General features: G+C 44.8%; 1 protein-coding gene across 1 annotated transcript in view; it reads left to right on the forward strand.

Annotated features, from left to right (window-relative positions):
* mogat2 (monoacylglycerol O-acyltransferase 2) overlaps positions 1–16,325 on the forward strand; it is a 57,989-nt gene extending 41,664 nt beyond the window's left edge. Inside the window, exons 3-6 of the mRNA XM_060826898.1 lie at positions 6,556–6,760; positions 8,605–8,779; positions 13,773–13,972; positions 16,171–16,325. Of these exons, the coding sequence (XP_060682881.1) occupies positions 6,556–6,760; positions 8,605–8,779; positions 13,773–13,972; positions 16,171–16,325 (735 nt within the window). The remainder of the gene's footprint in view (positions 1–6,555; positions 6,761–8,604; positions 8,780–13,772; positions 13,973–16,170) is intronic.
* Positions 16,326–23,506: the final 7,181 nt, after the last annotated feature.

Below are 23,506 nucleotides of genomic sequence, written 5' to 3' on the forward strand. Positions count from 1 at the left end.
GGGTAATTGTAGGGGTATGGGTGGGTTTCGCTTCGGCGGGTCGGTGTTGACTTGTTGGGCCGAAGGGCCTGTTTCCACACTGTAAGTCTAATCTAATCTTGTCTGTTTACGTGAAAAGTTGCTTCTTCACATCATCCCTGAGCGTCTTGGCTTGACTTTCAAGATTCCACTCCCTGGTTCTGATGGCAGTCCCCACCACCAAGGCTTCCCCCACCCCCTCAACCATTCCTCCAGTGGGCGGAATTTTACCCAGGAGGAAGTGAGGGCTGCAGATGCTGGAGATCAGAGTCAAAACGTGTGGCGTTGGAAAAGCACAGTCAGTAAGGCAGCATCCGAGGAGCAGGAGAGTTGACGTTTTTAGCATCAGCTCTTCAGCAGGAATTTTATCGTCTTGTTTAAAGTGTGGGGTGAATGTGTTTGTCGATGCCTAACATGACCTGCCCCTCAACCTGGCAGACCTGACCCCCTGCTAATCAGCTCGTTAAGAGCTAGCAGGCAGGCTTTGCTGTTGTGTGGTATCTCACCATACCACAGACCAATAAAGCTTCAGGGGTACAGTGAGGTCTGCAGATGCCGGAGATCAGAGTTGAGGGCGTGTTGCTGGAAAAGCACAGCAGGTCAGGCAGCATCTGAGGAGCAGGAAAATCAACATTTTGGGGCCGGAGTCCATCATCAGGAATGAGTTTTTTTACTGGTGGGGACATCAAGAGAGGATGAAGTGGAGGGCTTGGAGACCCTAGTCATGGCAGATGGAGGTCAGAGGGACTGGATGTCCATGATGAAGATGAGGCATTAGGGGCCGGGGAAACAAAAGTCTTGAAGGAGGTGGAGGGCGTGGGTGGTGGCCTGAACGTATGTGGGCAGTGCCTGGACCAGGGAGGAATAGGATAGTATCGAGATAGGTGGAGGTGAGTTCGGTCGTAGCAGGAGCAGGCTGAGACAATACATCGGCCGGGGTAGTTAGGCTTGTGATTCTTGGGTAGGAGGTAGAATTGGGTGGTATGGGGTTCCCGAACAATGAGGTTGGAAGCTGTGGGTAGGAGGTGGTGAGGTTGTGGATAGTTTGGGAGATGATGGTTTGGTGATTGGGGGGTGAGGTCATGGTTGAGGGGGGAGTAGGAGGAGGTGTCTGTGCGTTGCCACCTGGCTTCAGCAGTGTAGAGGTCAGTGTGCCAAACTGCCACTGCACCCCACTTATCCATTGGTTTGATTGTGAGATTGTGGTTAGAGCGGAGGGAGTGGAGGGACTACACGTTGTGACGGCAAGAGGTTAGAGTGGGTGGGGGGGGGTGTGTGGTGGGTCACCACATTGAAGCGGTTGATGTCATGGCAGCAGTTTGAAATGAAGAGGTCAAGGGCAGGTAGTAGGCCAACATGGGATGTCCAGGTGGATGGGGTGTATTGGAGGCGGGAGAAGGGGTCCTTGCTGGGAGGGCGGGTGTCTTGGTTGTAAAAGTAGGCACAGAGATGGAGGAGTGGGAGAAATGTTCAAGGTTGCAGCGTGTGTCGAATTCATTAATCTGAGACCATAGAAGGATAAAGGTGAGGCATTTGTTGAGGACTAAATGTTAGCCCTCAGTGAGGGGGAAGTCTGGGGAATGGTGACGACACCGCAGGGATGGGAGCTAGAACCTGGAGTGGGGTAGGAGTTCAAGGTGGGACGGGAGCTCGGACCTGGAGTGGGGCTGGAGATCAAATTGGGATGGGAACTAGGACCGGAGGTGGGGCTGGAGTTCGAGGTGGGGACGGAGTCAGTGGTTTGAGTGGGCATGACTATGGGGTCAGTATTGACGCCACCAAAGGAGATGATGCTTACAAAGGAGGCGGAAGTGGTGCTTATGGTTAAGTTCACGGGGGTGGAATTCCTGATGAAGGGCTCCGGCCCAAAATATCGATTTTCCTGCTCCGCGGATGCTGCCTGACCTGCTGTGCTTTTCCAGCAACACACTCTCAACACCAAAGCTTCAAGTCTATCAGAGAATTACTCAAAGTCTACTCCAGGGCAACCCGATGGCTCAGTGGTTCACACTTTTACCCCATGGGACCTGAGTTCAATTCCAGTCTCGGGAGACTGTATGGAGTTTGCATGTTCTCCCCATGACCTCATGGAGTTACAGCTGGGTTCTTTGATTTCCTCCCAGAGCCCAGAGAAGTGCAGGTTAGGTTTCTTTTCATTCATTAAGGGGATGTAAGCATTATTGTCTGGATCAGCATTTATTACCCGTCCCTAATTGCCCAGATGGCTGTTAACAGTTAGCCACATTGCTGTGGGTCTGCAGATACATGTAGGCCAGACCAGGTAAGAATAGCAGTTTCCTTCCTTAAAGGACATTAGTGAACCAGATGGGTTTTTCCCAACAATTGACAATGGATTCATAACCATCATCAATTCAAACTTTTACTCAATTCCACCATCTGCTGTGGTAGGATTTGAACCTGGATCCCACAACAAAACCATATTCAATACCAAAATCACTCTACTCCTCTCCTCCTAACTCCTTCTGCTCCACCCCCAGTTCTACAACCGTGTTTATTTATTTATTGAACAATTAATCTGTTAAAGATTAATTTACAGCCTTTAAAACTGTAGCAGTGCACTCGATGTCCAAGGTCACTGTTCCACATGACCTTCACTTTTCAAATCACTTCCAAGATGTGCGTTTTGTTTATAAAAATAAATCTTTGGAAATTCTGACAGGATGGGATACAATTGACCAAGGTCAGTTTTGTATGTTGTACATTTGGATGAGAATCCAGAGGCAGCATTTTTCACACGGTAACTGAAGAAGGCCATGGGGGAAACATCCGAGAAGCAGGAGAGTCAACGTGTCAGGCATAAGCCCTTCATCACGAATGAGCCTCATTTCTGATTGTTGAAGAAAACTCTCAGACTCAGACCTTGTGAACTGATTAGTTTCTTACACGATATATCATGGGGAACTAACTGTGGCTCGGTGTTATTCCAAAGTACATCAGGATTATATAGAGAAAACAGCTAGGAGCTGACCGTTAATTACACAGTTTGGCATGCTTACAAGTTGGTACTAAATTAGAGATTAGTCATTAAGTTCAAAACTAAAGCACTATTATGCATGCCACAAGTGGACAGATCAATTGGTATCACCACCTGCTCTAGTTACACAGGTTGCTAATCCTAAGCAGAGATATCCCTAATTGGCTGAATGACCATGAAAAGGCAATAACTAGAGAAGGAAGGGGGATTATATCAGCTTGACTGGTTCTACAGCCTGCACTGATCATTCAGCAAAGGGAAAAGACACTATCTTGAGAAGGAAGATAAGGATCAATCTTTCACATTACCTCATAGTAAGGAATGCATAGCCAGCAAGTTCTGGCTGGGAATGCAAAATGGAACTCTTAGCTGAATCAGGAAAATGGCTTCCAGGCAAATAATGTTAACTTTCCCCCAATACTGATGAAGGGCTTATGTCTGAAACGTCAACTCTTCTGCTCCTTGGATGCTGCCTGATTGGCTGTGCAATTCCAGCACCACACTCTTCAACTGATCTCCATCATCTGCAGTCCTCACTTTCTCCTAGATATGGGGGAACAGGCGATATGGTGGAGTTGAGACCACAATCGCATCAAACATGATCATATTGAATTGTTTTCAATGACATCCCATCTCATTCTTCTAAACCCCAACGCCTATACCTCCAATCAATCCAATTTGTCAAGGTTGCCATGCCAGGAATCAATCTGGTGAATTCACACTGTACTCCCTCAATGGCAGGATTTTTAAAATTCATTCACTGAATGTGGGTGTCAGCATTTATTGCCCATCACTAAATAACCAAAGGGCAGTAAAGAGAGCTGGAGTCACATGTAGGCCAGACCAGGTAAGGATGGCAGCTTCCTTCCCTAAATGACATTACTGAACCAGATGGATTTTCTCAACAGTTGGCAATAGATTCACATAGTCATCCTGAGACTCTTAATTCCACACATGTATTGAATTCAAATTGCATCACCTACCACGGAAGGATTTGCACCCAGGTCCCCAGAACATTATCATTGTCTCTGGATTAACAGTCCAGTGATAATACCACCAGGCCATCACTTCATCTACAGTAGATGGTTTCTTGGCTAAGAAGACTAAAACTGCACACAATACTCTGCAGTGAAACAGTCTCACTCCTATCCGCAAACTGGAGACAAAGGACTGACTAAGTGCAGAGACTGGGGAAACTGGGTTCATTCTCAAAAAGGCAGAAGTGGGTACTGCAGATGCTGGAAATTAGAGTCAAGATTAGAGTGGTGCTGGAAAAGCACAGCAGGTCAGGCAGCATCTGAGGAGCAGGAAAATCGACATTTTTGGGCATCTCCATCATTCATGATTCAAGTACAGTATGAATGCTTCACTCACCCTTTCAGAAAATGAATGTCAGATCATTATGCTGTGTAATACTTTTCCTTCTTATTCCTCCATTGCTTTAAAAAAAAGGCTCATTAATGGAATGTGTGTCTTACTGGCTAGGTCTGTATTTATTGTCCATCTCGAATTGCACTCGAGCTACTTTTGCCAATTACTGTTACTCTGTATACATTCTTTATTAGTTCATTTGTGATGAGTGTATCGGACAGACAAGACCAGCCAATACTGCCACCACTGACCCTTGTGCCAAAGGTAATAGTTTCTTTGTGTTCAAAATCAAAACTGCTCGATCAAAAACCACTATCAAAACCACTCATTATTTTGAAGTTAAAAATCACACAACACCAGGTTATAATCCAACAGGTTTATTTGGAAACACTAGCTTTCGGAGTGTCGCCCCTTCATCAGGTGGTTGTGGAGTATAAGATCACAACTACCTAATGAAGAAGTGCTGCTCCGAAAGCTAGTGTTTCCAAATAAACCTGTTGGATTCTAACCTGGAGTTGTGTGATGTTAGTGTTGCCCACCCCAGTCCAACAATGGCATTTCCAAATCATGATTTTGAACACTTCCATCAAATACTGTCTTAAACATTTGGCCTTTTTGAGAATGAATCAAGATTAGAGTGGTGATGGAGATGCCCAAAAATGTCGATTTTCCTGCTCCTCAGATGCTGCCTGACCTGCTGTGCTTTTCCAGCACCACTCTAATCTTGATTCATTCTCAAAAAGGCCAAATGTTTAAGACAGTATTTGATGGAAGTGTTCAAAATCATGATTTGGAAATGCCATTGTTGGACTGGGGTGGGCAACACTAACATCACACAACTCCAGGTTAGAATCCAACAGGTTTATTTGGAAACACTAGCTTTCGGAGCAGCACTTCTTCATTAGGTAGTTGTGATCTTATACTCCACAACCACCTGATGAAGGGGCGACACTCCGAAAGCTAGTGTTTCCAAATAAACCTGTTGGATTATAACCTGGTGTTGTGTGATTTTTAACTTCAAAATAATGAGTGGTTTTGATAGTGGTTTTTGATCGAGCAGTTTTGATTTTGAACACAAAGAAACTATTACCTTTGGCACAAGGGTCAGTGGTGGCAGTATTGGCTGGTCTTGTCTGTCCGATACACTCATCACAAATGAACTAATAAAGAATGTATACAGAGTAACAGTAATTGGCAAAAGTAGCTCGAGTGCAATTCGAGATGGACAATAAATACAGACCTAGCCAGTAAGACACACATTCCATTAATGAGCCTTTTTTTTAAAGCAATGGAGGAATAAGAAGGAAAAGTATTACACAGCATAATGATCTGACATTCATTTTCTGAAAGGGTGAGTGAAGCATTCATACTGTACTTGAATCATTAGCTCAGTTTCTTTCTCCACAAATGCTGCCAGAACTATTGAGTTTCTCCAGTAATCTCTGCGCGAGTCTCTGGATATGTTTTTACTTATTCATTCACACAATGTGGGTGTTGTCGTATTTCCTTTAGTCCTGATGAACGGCTTTTGCCCGAAACGTCGATTTTGCTGCTCCTCAGATGCTGCCTGAACTGCTGTGCTCTTCCAGCACCACTGATCCAGAATCTGGTTTTCAGCATCTGCAGTCATTGCTTTTACCTGGTATTTAATAGCCACCCTTAGCTGCCCTTGAGAAGGTGACGGTGAGCTGCCTTCTTGAACTGGCGCAGTTCATGTGCTGTAGGAATTCCAGAAATTCTCTTAGGGAGGGAACCCAGTGACACTGAAGGGACGGCAATATATTTTCAAGTCAGTTTGGTGAGAGGCTTGGATGGGAACTTGCAGGGGCTGGTGTTCCCATGTATCTGTTGCCCTTGTCTTTCTCGATGGAAGTGGTCATGGGTTTGGAAGATGCTGTCTGAGGATCTTTGGTGAACTTCCGCAGTGCCACTTGCAGATGGTACACAATGTTGATACTGAGTGTTAGTGGTGAACGGAGTGGATGTTGAAGGTGGTGGATGTCTTGCATATTGTCCATGTGAATGCAAAATATAGTCAAATGAGAAAAGACCAAGTGATTGGGAGTAAACAGTGGTCTCCTTCTCTGGTTCACAGATTCACTATTGGGAAAACTCTCATGCTTCCATTCATCTGAAGGCTGACAGTTTTTTACCACAATGTTCTCTTGCAGCTTATTAAGACTGCAGACCTGGATCCCAAGAAGAATTATATCTTTGGTTTCCATCCACATGGCGTATTGGTAGCTGGAGCCTTTGGAAACTTCTGCACTGAGGTGACAGGGTTCAGGGAAATGTACCCCGGGCTGAAGCCACATCTGCTGATGCTACCTCTCTGGTTCAGGATACCATTCTTCCGGGACTATATTATGAGTGGAGGTAGGTAACATGCTTGGGAAGGCAATCGTGCTGTGATAATATGACTGCACTAGTAATCCAGATTCTGGAAATATGGGTTCCTAATCCCAACATGGAAGTGGGTGGAATTTGTATTGAATAAAATGTCTGAAAGACTAAAGCTAGTTTTGGGGGCGAGCGATGTTTGTACCAAATGATGGGTTACATCTTAAAAGGACAGGTATTGCTACTGGAGAGGGAATGGGTTAGCAGTGAGGCCAGTTATCCAGAGACTCGTGTGATGATCTGGGACATATGTACAAATGGCAGATGATGGAATTTCAATTCAATGAGAATCTGGAATTAATGGGACAATTGTCTGGGGTTAAAAACTCACTGGGTTCCTAATGCTTTTCAGGGAAGGAAATCTGCCTTCCTTACCTGGTCTGGCCAATATATGACCCTAGACCCACAGCAATGTTCTTGACTCTTAACTGCCCTCTAGAATGGCTGAGCAAGCCGTGCTGTTGTACTCGAGGGCAACTAGAGATGGGCAATAAAAGCTGGCCTAGACAATGATGCTTACATTCTGTAAATGAACTTTAAAAACCTCACCAGGAGGTTTGATGAGGGGTTGGTTTAAACTTTGGTGAAATGAAGTGGAAAAGCTGCAAGGGAGACTCGAAGGTGGGAGAAACATAGGTGAGCATCGAGTGTAACTTGAATGTGGAGTAATATCAAAAAGACAATGTTAAGTTCACTCTACCTGAATGCACACAACATTCACAACACAATGATCTAAAGGCACAAACAGGGCATGGTCTAACTACCATTCCACAAACATGATGTGGCGATGCCGGTGTTGGACTGGGGTGTACAAAATTAAAAATCACACAACACCAGGTTATAGTCCAACAGGTTTATTTGAAAATACAGGCTTTCAGAGTGCTGCTCCTTCATCAGGTAGCTAGTGAGGCAGGATCATAAGAGGTGGAGTTGCACTGGTAATACAATGTGGGATTAATACTTCAATAAGGGAGTAGTTCAGATTCGCCAATTTGCCCAGAACCCCTCCCCTCCCCTGTTGCTGGCCTTCCCATGTCGGCTGTGACCCCTGACATCTCCACAAAATTCCCCCTGAAATATGTAGTGAAGACAGAGCAAGTGACACCACAGAGGAATTTAACAGATATGAATTTTCACATTTGCTGGATGAGGAGCCAATGTAGATCAGCAAGGTACATAGGCAATGGGAGAACGGATTTTGTTGCAAGTAAGGATTTAAGAGCCAGTGGTTTGAATGAACTCAAGATCACTATCATTTTATGATAGGTAGTATTCACACCAAAATGTGTACCAGCCATGCCTTCAATAGCAGCACCAATACTGTGTCTTTCTATTTTCATGTACTTTTAATTATGGACTGAAGAGAGAGAAAAACATTACAAAATGTGGAGATTGATATACAGCAAAGTGCTTGGATATTTTTAAGATGCAGATGGATAGATTCCTGGCAAGTGAAGGAATGAAAAGGTTACTGGGAGTTGTGCAGAAAATTGTAATCATAAGTTCAGCCAAGATGCTACTGAATGACAGAACACGCTAGGGTAGCTGATTGGTCTACTCTTGCTCCTACTTCATACGATTATACACCCGAATTCTTTAGGAAGTCCTCATGTCTGAAGAGCTTTGACATGTCTTGAAGGTGCTACATTTGTGCATGTGATTTCTGATCTCTCTGGCTCTTGGTTAGTGTCAAGAGTGTGATGCTGGAAAAGCACAGTAGGTCAGGCAGCATCTGAGGAGCAGGAGAATTGACATTTCGGGCATAGGCCCTTCATCAGGTTCATGGTTGGTTTCCACCACACATGCTTCCCATGTTCCAGGTCTGGTGCCATCAGCCAAGGAGAGCGCACAGTATTTACTGAAGAGAGCAGAAGGTGGCAATGTCGCTGTCATTGTCATTGGAGGTGCTCCAGAAGCTCTGGATGCTAGACCAGGAGCATTAACACTGCTGCTGAAGAACAGAAAAGGATTTGTCAAACTTGCTCTCCAGTACGGGTAAGTGATACACCTGGATAACATTAACCTCTGGCTACAGAGATATTCACATTGTGTGAATGAATTTGATAAAATGTTCCCACCCAACCCAGTTACCAATCCAACTGTTCACTCCTCAATGTATCCACCATCCCAAGCAGTCGACATGCCACACACAGTAACACATTGTATCCCAGCTGAAGGCAGTGTGGTACTGATGCATCTCCATTACCCCTTTCCTCCCCATGTTCCTCTATCTCCCTGATCCCTCCTTACATGTTGTTCCTCGCTCTTCACAGATGTCACACCCTCTTCATCCTAGCATGCTGCCTTCAATGCCCACAATTGAGTTCCTCAACTTTCCCTGTAGGAATGGTCCCTTATAACACACTCTCCCCAACCCTGCCATTGACTGTTTGTAGTCAAAACCCCAGGACTGACCGTGGAGCAGCCCCTTGACTGACTTGGGCAAACAGTCCCTGACTGATATCTGTGCATTCTCTCCGACAAGCATAGCACAATCCCCAGACTGTTACCCTGGACATACCGGGCTGACCAAGGCTCTATCACCAGACTGGAGTGATACAGGCCCTCTGACAATGACCACCTACAAGTGACCGACTGACTGTGCCCCAACCCCCAGGCAGATATCAAATGCTGCCCATGACTTCCAGTGCTGGCTCCCTTGACTTGACTGAGGACCGATCCGTTTAGGATTCGAGGCAAGGCACTTTGTTTAAGTCACATAGAGTCATACTGTCACACAACACGGAAACAGACTCTTTGGTCCAACTAACCCACGCCGACCATGTTCCCACTTGCCTGCATTTGGCCCATATCCCTCCAAACCTTTCTGATTCATAAACTTATCCAAATATATGTTAAACATTGTAACTGCACCTGCATCTACTGTTTCCTCTGGCAGTTCATTCCACATATGATTTCTGCGTAAAAAAGTTGCCCCCGTGTTATTTTTAAATCTTTCTTCTCTCATCTTAAAAATATGCCCTCTAGTTTTGTACTCCCCCCCCCCCTCCCCCCAAGGGGAAAAACCTTTGCTATTTATCTTATCTATGCCCCACATGATTTTATAAATCTCTCAAAGGTCACCCCTCAACCTCTGATGCTCAGCGAAAAATGTCCAAGCTGATCCAGCTTATCTTTACAACTCAATCCCTCCAGTCCTGCCAACATCCTGGGAAATCTTTTCTGAATGCTCTCCAATTTAATAATATCTTTCCGATAATAGGGTGTTCAGAACTGCACACAGTACTCATATAGTGTGTATACTGCAGAGAGGTAAATATGTGATGCAGATAAGAGATTGTTGCCATATTGGATAAAGGGGTCAGTTAGCTCAGTTGGCTGGATGGCTGGCTTGTAAGATAGAGTGACACCAACAGCAGGATTCAGTTTCTGCACTGGTTGAGGTTACCATGAAAGACTCGCCCTCTCCCCTCACCTGAGGCATGGTGATCCACTGGTTAAACCACCACCAGTTGTCTCTAATGAGGGAACAGCCATTTAGAATCAGAGAATCCATACAGTCCTAAAGTAGACCCATCGCGTCCGTACTGACCCTTCGCAGAGCAATCCACCCAGATGCACCCACCTTACCTATCTCCTTAACTTGCATTTCCCATAGTTAATGCACCTAGCCTGCACTTCCCTGGATACTATAGGGAAATTTCTCATGGCCCATCCACCTAACCCGCAGACCTTTGGATTATGGGAAGAAACCGGAGCACCCGGAGGAAACCCACACAGACACGGGGGGAGTATGCAAACTCCACACAGACGATCGCTTGAGGGTGGAATCAAACCTAGATGTCTGGTACTGTGAGGTAACAGTGCTAACCACTGAGCCACCATGGTGCCCATGATGTGGTCTGGTAAGACTTGGGTGACTTTACCTTCTAGTGTAATACAGCTACATGTCCACCCATGTGACTGCTGACATCCATGATGAACTGCCCAGCTTTTTGTCTGCTGCTAAAAGTCAAGGCAAGGTGGAAATATCGTACACCCTTAAGGCGCAGCTGAGGGGGCAAAGTGTATAAAGGCAAAACGGGGATTCTGTGAGCATCCAAGTTGGAGCAGGGTGAATGAGCACCAAGAGAGCAAGTGGTGAGTCCTTGAGATGTGGCCAGGTATAATCCATGAACTGGGTCCCGTCCCTGGGCACAGGGTGTCTTGTACTGCAATGCTGAATGCCAGTGCACTCCAAGATGCAGAGCCTTGTTGTGATTGGTTTGGAGATATACCAGTGAGGCTGGTACATATCTCATGCCAATGTCTAATGGTCAGGGCCTGGGCAGGCAGTCGCCCTGAGACGTTGGTGACCAGTAGCCAAGGCTCACAGAACACTTGGTGAGCTGAAGCCTACGAGTGCCCACTTTAGGGGGACCTGTTTGAGGTTTAGAAAGATCTAAGGGACATAGACAGGGTAGAGGGAGAAGCAATTCTCCTTTGCAGAGGAGTCAATAAGCAGCAGACACGGTGACAGATTTAGCGTAAGGAGTAGGAGATTTAGAGGATTTTTGAGGCATTATCTTCAGAGCCAGAGGGTGGTGGGTATCTGGAACACACTGCCTGTAAAGGTAGGAGAGACTGAAACCCTCAAATATAGAAGAATTATTTAGATGAAAAGATGAACAGCACATAAGGCAGCACCGCCCTCCTAACCTGCAATCCTCTTCCTGACCTCTCCGCCCCCACCCCACTCCGGCCTATCACCCTCACCTTGACCTCCTTCCACCTATCCCACCTCCATCGCCCCTCCCCCTAGTCCCTCCTCCCTACCTTTTATCTTAGCCTGCTTGGCTCTCTCTCTCTTATTCCTGATGAAGGGCTTATGCTCGAAACGTCGAATTCTCTATTCCTGAGATGCTGCCTGGCCTGCTGTGCTTTGACCAGCAACACATTTGCAGCTGTGATCTCCAGCATCTGCAGACCTCATTTTTTACCCTATACATAAGGCTATGAACCAAGCGCTGCAAAATGAAATTAGGATAGATGGATGTTTGATTGCATGATGGGCCAAATGACTTCCTTCTATGTTGTAAAATTTCTATGGCCTTTTGACTTTGAATTGTCACTGGGAATCTCATATGGTGAGGCAAGGTCAAGTAATAGATAATGTCACTATAATCCTACCAGACCATAGGGCTGCTCCCTCATTAAAGAGAGACAGAGAGAGAGATGACTGGTGGCAAATTAACCTGAGAGTCACCACACTCTAAGTGGGGGGAGAGGGTGAGAAGGAGAATCCCTTTATGGCAACCTCAGCTGATGCAGGAATTGAATCCACACTCAAATGAATGGATGAATCCAACAAAAGGTGGGGCGTGGAGGTTGGAGGAACGGTGGCTCAACAGTTATCACTATTGCCTCACAGCACCAGGATCTGGATTCAATTCCAGCCAAGAGCGACTGTCTGGGTGGAGTTGTACATCCGGCCTGCGTCTGTGCAGGGTTCCTCCCACAGACCAAAGATGTGCAGGCTGGGTAGATTGGCCATGGGCAATGCAGGGTTAAAGGGAGGGGATGGGTCTGGGTGGACTCAATGGGCTGGATGGCCTGCTCCCACACTGTAGGGATTCTCTGATTCTTGGAATCATTAGCCAACTGAGCCAAACAACCCCAATCAAACAAACGCAAGTACTTCTCCTGCCTCTTCCTAGCAAGGTTCTTGTCTCACTCTTCAGAGGTTGGTTGCTGAAGCAGTCTCTTTTCTCTTAACATCAGGGATCTCATTTCTGCCAATCCCACCTTACTTTCCCAATTGACTCATCAAAGGTGGTCTGCGTTTGGAAAGGTCCTACCTCTCACCTTAGTAATGATAACTGTGAAGCTGTGATCAATTGTTGTAAAAACCCATAAGGCTCTCTAATGTCCTTTAGACCATAAGGCATTGGAATTGAAATTAGGCCATTAAGCCCATCAAGTCTGCTTCAGCATTCGATCATGGCTCTGGATCAGTGGTGCCGGAAGAGCACAGCAGTTCAGGCAGCATCCAACGAGCAGCGAAATCGATGTGGGGGAGGCCCATTGTACTCTATGCTACTCTCTCCCCACCCCACCCCCCTCTAGCTTATCTCTCCATGCTTCCAGCTCACTGCCTTTATTCCTGATGAAGGGCTTTTGCCCGAAACATCGATTTCGCTGCTCTTTGGATGCTGCCTGAACTGCTGTGCTCTTCCAGCACCACTGATCCAGAATCTGGTTTCCAGCAAGTGCAGTCATTGTTTTTACCTATTTGATCATGGCTGATAAGTTTCTCAACCCCATTTTCCCACTTTCTCCCCATGACAATCAAGAACCTACCTATCTCAGTCTTTAATACACTTCATGACCTGGCCTCCTCAGCCTTTTGCAGCAATGAATTCCATAGATTCCCCACTCTCTGGCTGAAGAAGTATCTCCTTATTTCTGTTGTAAAAGATCTTTCTTTTATTCTTTAGGGAAAGAATTTTGCAGTCCACATTCCAATCAGCACTCTTTCCCATCAAGCATAAAAACATTGTCCCACCTTTACTCTGGTATTCTTGTAAATGATCCTGATAGAATGCATGGTGGCTCAGTGGTTAGCACTGCCGCCTCGCAGCACCAGGGACCCGGGTTTAATTCCAGCCTCGGGCGACTGTCAGCATGAAGTTTGCACATTCTCCCCGTGGCTGCGTGGGTTTCCTCCAGGTGCTCCGGTTTCTTCCCACAGTCCAAAGATGTGCAGGTTAGGTGAATTGGCCATGCTAAATTGCCCATAGTGTTAGGTGCATGAGTAGGTGAATGGGTCTGGGTGGATTACTCTTCAGAGGGTCGGTGTGAACTTGTTGGGCCGAAGGGCCTGTTTCCGCACTGTAGGGAATCTAATCTAAGATGAACAGCTTTGACAAAGTAGGTATTTTTCAGCAATTGTCAAGTTATGCACTACCAAACAAAAAGTAAACGTTATAATCTGACTGAAAGATTCCTTTCAAAATTAAAAGCTTGTGTTTGATTTTTTTCCCCCAAGGGCGTCCCTAGTTCCAGTATTTTCCTTTGGTGAGAATGAGGTATTTGATCAGGTGAACAATCCAAAGGGTTCACTGTTAAGAAAGATCCAGGAACGTTTGCAGAAGGTGATGGGAATATCACTCCCCCTTTTCCATGCCCGTGGTGTATTCCAGTATAGCTTTGGCCTCTTACCATACAGGAAGCCCATTTACACGGTGGGTAAGTAACACAATCATATTTGAAAGCATGATTTGGAAGTGCCAGTGTTGGACTGGGGTGGACAAAGTTAAAAAGCATACAACACCAGGTTATAGTCCAATAGGTTTATCTGGAAGCTAGCTTTCAGAGCGCTACTCCCTCATCAGGTGGTTGCGGCACCTGACACCCACCCAATGAAGGACCAGCGCTTCAAAAGCTAGTACTTCCAAATAAACCTGTTGGACTATCATCTGGTGTTGTGTGATTTTTACATTTGAAGGCATGTGTCACATGCTTGACAAAGATCATCTGCCAAAGTCAAGGTTTCTCAATGAGTAAATTCATCACCAATTCACTTCAGAAGACCAGAACGGGAGAATGACAGTGGGAAAAATACTCAAGAACTGACATTTCATGGACAGATACAAAACATAATCAGAAAGGCTGGTGGACTGTTGATGTTAACCACAAGGTGAAGGGGTAAAAGTTAAGTTCTAGCTGTACAAAGCTCCAATCAAAGTGGAATAACGTGTGTTCTGTTCTGGGCCTTTGGAGGTGGTACAGTTTATACTCAACTAGATGGTACCCAGGATAAAAAAGGTTAAGTTGGTGAGGACAGGTCTCATTGATGTGACTTATACACCTGTAAGTTTAAAACATTGAGGGGTGATCGAATTAAAATATTTAAGATGACATATTTGAGAAGTGTTAGATTGAGCAAAGACCTTCTGTTCCTCACCTTCTGTACATAACCATTCAATTGTGTTTGTGATGTCAATTTTAAAGTGACCCCCAGCAAACTTTCTTGAAAGAGTTACCCAGTGATGAATAGTAAACCCAAAAATGTAGCTATCTGACTGAGAGTCCAGTGAGAGGAAATTTGTTGCAGTTAGATATTAATGTCCATGAAATGTTTGGGAGCTGAAGGGAGTAATTCTAGAGATTCCTGAATGTAAGCAATGACACAGCAAGGTGATGTTTGGAGTCAGAGGACATGTTTACTTTCCAGGCAAATGCAAAGTCCCACTGGAAAGAGGATTCATAAGATCCAGGAACAGGACTAGGTCATTCTGCCCTTCCAGCCTGCTCCGCTAGTCGATATGATCCTGGTCGATCTCATCTCAACGTCAACTTCCCCTTCCTGAATCGCTCTCCATAACCGTTTAACCTGTTACTAATTAACAATCTGTCTATCTCCTCCTTAAATATACTCAGAGTCCTGGCGTTTTGAGGTGTTTTAAACATTACATTCTTCAGACACAGGTGTTAGCTTGCTTTCTGTTGCTGGATTTATTGTAGACTGACTCAAGGATTCAGAAGTTGTGGTTAAAATCCTTTAAAATTCAGAGGTACTTTGATCATGAGGTGAGGAAGTAGAGTGTTGAAATAATCTCTTGCATTGCTCGTGTCATGTGAACATGATAGAATTGGTCGTTAGAGGCATAGTCACCCTACTCTGACAGTACCAAGGGGACACAGTTATACAATTCAAGCCAGGACATTCAGGGGTGACATCACAAAAAAGGGAGCGAAAATCTGAAACTCTCTTCTTGGAAAGGCTGTCAGAATGATATCGATGTATTTCTATTGGCAGATCCTCTGCTCCAAGAGGGTTCTGTTTCTAGATCTTAAAGTCTGACCTTAGGGTTCAGGACCAGAGGGCAAAACCTCAGAGTTGGGGATGCTCATTTAAGACAGAGATTGAGGAGGAAGGTCTTCTCTGTTTCAAAAAAAAACTTGGGGAGATGGTAAATGGTGAGCGTTAGATTATGGAGGACATAGATGGGTGAATGGGCTGATCAGTGACAAAAGGAATTCAATCCAGTTAAGTGTAACATGCTGCACTTGGGCAGGACCAGGCAAGGTGAACAGCACTGTGTAGACATGGTGGGCCAAATGGCCTTCTTCTATGGACTGACAGCTGTGATGGGTTGCCTGAAGGGCTGGAGGAAGCAGTTTCTGTGGGGAGCCAGAGAAACAATGGAGGGGGACAAAAATATGACAAAAAGCTCATGGGGCAAGAGAACAAGGCAGCCGGGACAGTGCATGTCCTGAGACACAATTTGCATGTCCCTACCAAAACAGTCAGAACAAGAACAGAGGGCTGAATGGCCTCCTTCTGTGCAACATTGTTCGACAATTCTTATGGTTCCATTTGACAAAACCATTTGTTTCACACTGTCAAGCAGCTAACAAGTAAATCTTCCTTTCACTTTCAGTTGGCAAATCCATAGACATGGAGAAGGAAGAAAATCCAACACAGCAGGAAATTGATGAAATTCATCAGAAATACATCGAGGAACTCATCAAACTCTTTGAGGAGCACAAACCAAAATATAAGCTGGCTGAGGATAAGCACCTAACTTTTATCTGAGGTCCGTCTTCTTAACTGCACTCTTGATTTCACTTCCCATCTGCCATTCCATGTGTATGAAGTGACTGACTAGGAGTTGGTGCTGGATGGAAGGAGTTGCTGAGCAGGATGCTCAGTGTTTCAGAGAACATATCAAAAGGCATCCAATTTGGACACTCAGTGAACCGAATAAAAATGATAGCCTGCGTGATATTGCTTTTCTCTTTGTTATTTTCCACTATACACTGAGATCACAGTTATCAAGCTGTTACAGTAGGACATATATAAACACAGTTGCCACTTCTCCTCAGTAACCATAGAAACACATAAATGGTCCAAAATTGGGATACCACTACATAGAAAGCTGGTTCCCTGAAACCATGCCTCTGCCTTGAGTAGTGTGAGAGCACAAATTTTAAGATATTAAACAAAAACAAAATCAAAGATGGATGCTTGAAGTTAGAAATAAAAACAGAAATTACTGGAAATTCAGCAGGTCTGGCAGATCTGTGGAGAGAGAAACAGAGTTAACGTTTTGGGTCCAGTAACCCTTCTACAAAACCATTCAAAGAGTCAGAACCGAGGGAGTGCTGCACTGTCAGTAAGCCAGTGCTGAGGGAGTGTTATATTGTCGGACAGTCAGTGGTGATGGAGTGACACACTATTGGAGGGTCAGTGCTGAGGGAGTGCTGCAATGTCAGACGGTCAGAGGTGAGGGAGTGCTGCAATGTCAGAGGGTCAGAGGTGAGGGAGTGTTGCACTGTTTGCTGGTCAGTACTGAAGGAATGCCACACTGTCAGAGGGTCAGTACTGAGGGACCACTGCGCTGTCAGAAGTTCAGTGCTGAGGGAGTGCTGCACCATAGGAGGGTCAGTGCTAAGGGAGTGCTGCACTGTCAGAGGGTCAGTGCTGAGGGAGTGCTGCAGTGCTGGAGGATCAATGCTGAGGGAGTACCGCACTATTGAAGGGTCAGTGCTGAGGGAGTGCCGCACTGCTGGATGGTCAGTGCTGAGGGAGTGCCACACTGTCGGAGGGTCAGTGCTGAGGGAGTGCCGCACTGTCAGAGGGTCAGAGCTGAGGGAGTGCTGCACTGTCAGAGGCGTCAGTGCTGAGGGAGTGCCGCACTGTTGGAGGGGTCGATGCTGAGGGAGTGCCGCACTGTCAGAGGGTCAGAGCTGAGGGAGGGCCGCACTGTCAGAGGGTCAGAGCTGAGGGAGTGCTGCACTGTCAGAGGGTCATTATTGAGGGAGTGCTGCCCCCACTCCTATTTTCTATTATTTTTAGATCCCTTCTCCAAACAAATTTATTTTGCCAAATCATCTGTAACTAATCCTTTTAACTGTTCAATCACCTCCAACAGATTGTGTATCAATCTTCTCCATTGAAGAAGACACTGGAGAGATCAATTCAACTGTCCTCCCCCTCAGCTTTTTTGGCCTAGTCAATCTTGTGAATTTGCACTGTGCCCTCTCTCAGGCCAGAATGCGTTTTGGATGAGATTGATAGATTTAACTCATCACCAAAATCAAGCACCATGTGAACATACATCAGGCTATTCGGCCCCTTAATCCTGTTTTACCATCCAATGCCATCAAGACTAATCTGATTAGGTCACATTCCTGCCTACCTCCATTAACCGTTTATCTCTTCTCTTTTTAGGAATCTCTCTCCCTTTTGCCTTAACAATATTCAAGGACTCTACTTCCAAACCTGGTGAGAAACAAAAATCCCAAAGACTCTTCCCCCTTGCGGGGGGGGAAGAAATTTTGTTAATCTCTGTTTCAAATAGACTACCTTTTTCTTTTGTTCAGTGACTTCCTGGTTCTAGATTTTCCCCACAAGAGGAAACATGCTGCTCACATCCACCTCCATCCCCACATCCCGATCAGAACCCTTCAGAATTACTATTGTTTCAATTAAGTTGACTCAGATTATTTTAGACTCCAGTAGATACAAGTCTAGTCTGCCCAACCTTGCCTCATAAGACAATATGCCCTTTTCAGATATTGATCTAATAAATATTCATAGAATTGCATCCTATGCATTCCATTCTTCTTTAGATAAGGTGACCAATAACGCCCTATATAACTGAAGCATAACCTTCCTACTCCTGCATTCTATTCCGTGCATTTGTGGATTCTAGCACGTGTAAGTAAACTACTTGATAATCTCACATTGCTTGTTAATTTTAATGTTGGAACACTTAGGATTGTACCAAGTGTATATCATTCACGGAATCTTGTCCAACATCAGACATTGTGTCATAAGTTTTTCAAGCTGAGACTGGGTAACATAGAACGTAGAACAATACAGTGCAGAACAGGCCCTTCGGCCCTCGATGTTGCGCCGACCTGTGAACTATTCTTAGCTCGTCCCCCGACACTATCGCAAAAACATCCATTTAAGTACACTCAATGATGCCAAATTGAAAACTTCAACAGTAAGATTGAGATTCTGAGATGGAACAATGCTCATCCTAACCGAACAACTATCTGAGAGCCCCAGGCAAAACGGCAAGACAGAAGATCTAGAGGTCCAGATATTAGATACGATGCTAAAGCCAGTCATCTGAGAAGAAACAAACTAAAAGTTCAGACTAATAAACATAAATGTTTCAGAAGAGATTTCGAGTGTTTTACAATTGACATGGACCAACAAGCAGATAAACAATCAGCGTGAGGGAGAAGGCAAGACTGCAAAGGAAACGTGATGCCAAAGTCAAAAGTGAAAAGGTTGCCTTGAAGGACACAACTATGGTATCTCCAAGTGGTATCTCCAGCAATAGCACAAGACTGCAGAGACAGCTCAGAAGTGACAGAGCACAATTGTTCCAACCAGCTGACATCAGAGAAACAGCATGTCCATTCTCACAAAGCCCAAACATTTTAAGCACAGAAACATAGGTGCAGGAGTAGACAATTCAGCCCTTTGAGCCTGCTCTGTCATTCAACACGAGCACTGCTGATCATCCAACTCAATACCCTGTTCCCATTTTCTCCGCATACCCTTCAATCCCTTTAGTCCTAGGTTTGAGATATAAAGAAAGGCTGGATGAGCTGGAACTTTTTTCCACTGGAGCGTAGGAGGGTGGGTGGCAACTTGATAGAAGTTTATAAAATAATGAGAGGTATGGATTGAGTTGATGGTAGGTGTCTTTTCTCAAGGATGGGGGATTTCAAATTTGAGGGCACATTTTTAAGGTGAGAGGAGAGAGATTTAGAAAAGACATGGGGGCAAATCTTTTACACAGAGGGTGGTTCGCGTGTGGAATACCTTCCTGAGAAATTGGTGGATGTGGGTACAATTACAACATTTAAGACATTTTGAGAAGTATATGAATAGGAAAGGTTTGGACCAGGAGCACATGGGCCAGGAGCAGGTAGGTGGGACTAGTTTAGTTTGGGATTATGTTTGGCATGGACTGGTTGGACCAAAGGGTCTGTTTCCATGCTGTATGATTCTATGACTCTATGACTATAGCTACACATAACTCGGACTTGAAAACATTCAATGTTTTAACCTCTGCAGCAGAGAATTCCACAGACCCATCACTCTCTAGATGAAGAAATTTCTTCTCATGTCAATCCTACTCCATATCATTAAAATGTGTCCATGATCATGTGTGTAAATAAACAGGCAATTGCAGGACCAGCTAGCTGTTGTTAATGCATGGGAACTGTTTTTGGTATCAGTGTGCAAATGTGTTTTTTTTTGTCCATTGTGAAAAGGGGATGTTTGGATTGATGTGTAATCTGCACAAATGTCATTCCTGGGCTGTTGGGACACTTCCTTGGTTGTAAATCAATTAGTGAGAGTGTGGGACTGGGAAAGCACAGCAAGTCAGGCAGCATCCGAGGAGCAGGAGAATCGATGCTTTGGGCATAAGCCATTCATCAGGGGTTCGGAATGTCCCCATAGGGTCTGAGCTTACTGTGCAGGACTGATCTCAGAGCAGAGCAAAGTGTGCTGATTGAAATGCCTCCAGTGGATGACAATATGATCCACACTCGCATCTGTCAGTCTTGAGCAATGACAGCACAATCTTTCATCTCCTCTAAGCAAAAGATGCAAGTAAATTGTGATCAGGGTATAGTGACAGTGCATCCATCAGGCTTCAAAGAGAAGGCTATTAGAAATGTAGAAAGTAGGAACAGGAGAAGGTCATTTACCCCAATGAGATCACTCTGCCATTTAGCATCATCATGTCTATCTTCTATAACAATGCCACCCTCCTGCTCTTTCTCCAAGCTCCTTGATGCCATTAACCTCTAGATATCTATCTCTTTCTTTCTTAAGTAAGTTCAGTGACGCAGCCTCCAATACTTTGTGCAGTAGAAAATTTCACAGGTTCTAAGAGAAGAATCAAAGAATTGGAGAATTTAGGAATACTAAAAATGTATGCGTGGAATTGAAGGAAATCAGTATTAGTAAATAAATGGTGCTGGGGCAATTAATGGGGTTAAAGGCTAATAAATCCCCAGGGCCTGATAATGTATATCCCAGAATACAAAAGGAAGGTGCCTTGGAGATACTGGATGCATTGATGGTCATCCTTCCAAAATTCAATAAATGCTGTAGCCAATCTTACAGTCTGGAGGGTGGCAAAAATAAAGCCACTGTTTAGAAAAGGGAGGAAGAGAAATAAAAAGACAGAACATTACAGACCTGTTAGCCTAACATCAGTATTGGGGGACAATGCTAAAGTCTATTGTAAAAGATGTGACAATAGAACATTTGGAATGCGATAATGGGATTCGTCAAACCCAAAATGGATTTAAGAAGGCAATTCATGCTTAATAAAACAACTAGAGTTTTATTTGATTTTGGTTTGATTTATTGTAATTACGTGTACCTAATTACAGTGAAGGGTTTTGTTCTGTGAGCAGTACAGGTAGATCATAGCAAACAAGGACATACAGATTATTGTTGAAAAATGTGGTGCTGGAAAGACACAGCAGGTCGGGTAGCACCCGGCGCAGATCCCTCCAAACCCTTCCTATTCATATACCCATCCAAATGCCTCTTAAATGTCGCAATTGTACCAGCCTCCACTACTTCCTCTGACAGCTTATTCCATACACGTACCACCCTCTGTGTGAAAATGTTGCCCCTTAGGTCTCTTTTATATCTTTCCTCTCTCACCCTAAACTTATGCGCTCTCGTTCTGGACTTCCCGACCCCAGGGAAAAGGCTTTGTCTATTTATCCTATCCATGCCCATCATAATTTTGTAAACCTCTATAAGTTCAACCCTCAGCCTCCGACGCTCCAGGGAAAACAGTCCCAGCCTGTTCAGCCTCTCCCTATAGCTCAAATCCTCCAACCCTGACAACATCCTTGTAAATCTTTTCTGAACCCTTGCAAGTTTCACAATATCTTTCCGATAGGAAGGAGACCAGAATTGCACACAATACTCCAACAGCGGCCTGACCAATGTCCTGTACAGCCATGACATGACATCCTAACTCCTGTACTCAATACTCTGACCAATAAAGGAAAGCATATCAAACACCTCCTTCCCTATCCTATCTACCTGCAACTCCACTTTCAAGGAGCTATGAACCTGCATTCCAAGGTCTTTTTGTTCAGCAACACTCCCTAGGACCTTATCATTAAGTGTTTAGGTCCTGCTAAGATTTGCTTTCATAAAATGCAGCACCTCGCATTTATATGAATTAAACTCCATCTGCCACTTCTTAGCCCATTGGACCATCTGGTCCAGATCCTGTTATAATCTGAGGTAACCCTCTTCGCTGTCCACTACACCTCCAATTTTGGTGTCATCTGTCAAACTTATTAACTGTACTTCTTATGCTTGCATCCAAATCATTTATGTAAATGACAAAAAGTGGAGGACCCAGCATCGATCCTCGTGGCACTCCACTGGTCACAGGCCTCCAATCTGAAAAACAACCCTCCAACACCACCCCCTGTCTTCTACGTTTGAGCCAGTTCTGTATCCAAATGGCTAGTTCTCCCAGTATTCCATGAGATCTAACCTTGCTAATCAGTCTCCCATGGGGAACCTTGTCGAACACCTTACTGAAGTGCATATAGATCACATCTACTGCTCTGCCCTCATCAATCTTCTTTGTTACTTCTTCAAAAAACTCAATTAAGTTTGTGAGACATGATTTCCCACGCACAAAGCCGTGTTGACTATTCCGAATCAGTCCTTGGTTTTCCAAATACATGCACATCCTGTCCCTCAGGATTCCCTCCAACAACTTGCCCACCACCGAGGTCAGGCTCACCGGTCTATAGTTCCCTGGCTTGTCTTTACCACCCTTCTTAAACAGTGGCACCACATTTGCCAACCTCCAGTCTTCCGGCACCACACCTGTGACTACTATATTGACATGGATTGAGAAATGGTTAACAGACAAGAAACCGGGCATGGGATTAAATGGATTTGTTTGAGTACCAGGCTCAGGCTATTGGGATACAACATGAATCAGTGCTAGGACCTATCTATTTGTGATATGTATAAATAACCTGGACAAGGCAACTACGTTCAACATTTGCAGTACAACATGCCTAGCTGTGCAGTTATACAGATTACTGCAGATGCTGGAATCTGTACTGAAAACAACAAATGCTGGAGATTGCAGACGGTCATGCAGCATCCGTGGAGAGAGAGCAAGCTAATGTTTCGAGTCTAGATTACTCATCATCAGAGCTGGAGTCATCTAGACTCAAAATACTAGCTTGGTCTCTCTCTCTCTCTATGGATACTGCCTGACCAACTGCGAATAGATTAGAATCCCTACAGTGTGTAAAACAGGCCCATTTCAACCCTTTGAAGAGTAACCCACACAGACTCATTCCCCTACTTTTACTCCTGACAAATACATCTAACACTATGCACAACTTTAGCATAGCCAATTCACCTGACCTGCACATCTTCAGATTGTGGGAGGAATCCCACACAGACACAGAAAGAATATGCAAACTCCACCCAGACAGTCGCCCATGGCAGGAATTGAACATGGGACGCTGGCGCTGTGAGACAGCAGTGCTAACCACTGAGCCACCATGCCATCCACCAGATCCTCAGCACTTTTTGTGTTCTGTGCGGTTATACATTTTGGTGTGAGAAATAGAAAGGAAGAGTATTATTTAAATGGTGATATATTGGGAAGTGTGAATGTACAAAGGGATCTGAGTGCCTTCGTACACCAATTAATGAAACCCGATGGATGG

Source organism: Hemiscyllium ocellatum, chromosome 6 (assembly GCF_020745735.1).
Source record: "Hemiscyllium ocellatum isolate sHemOce1 chromosome 6, sHemOce1.pat.X.cur, whole genome shotgun sequence".
NCBI lineage: Eukaryota > Metazoa > Chordata > Chondrichthyes > Orectolobiformes > Hemiscylliidae > Hemiscyllium > Hemiscyllium ocellatum.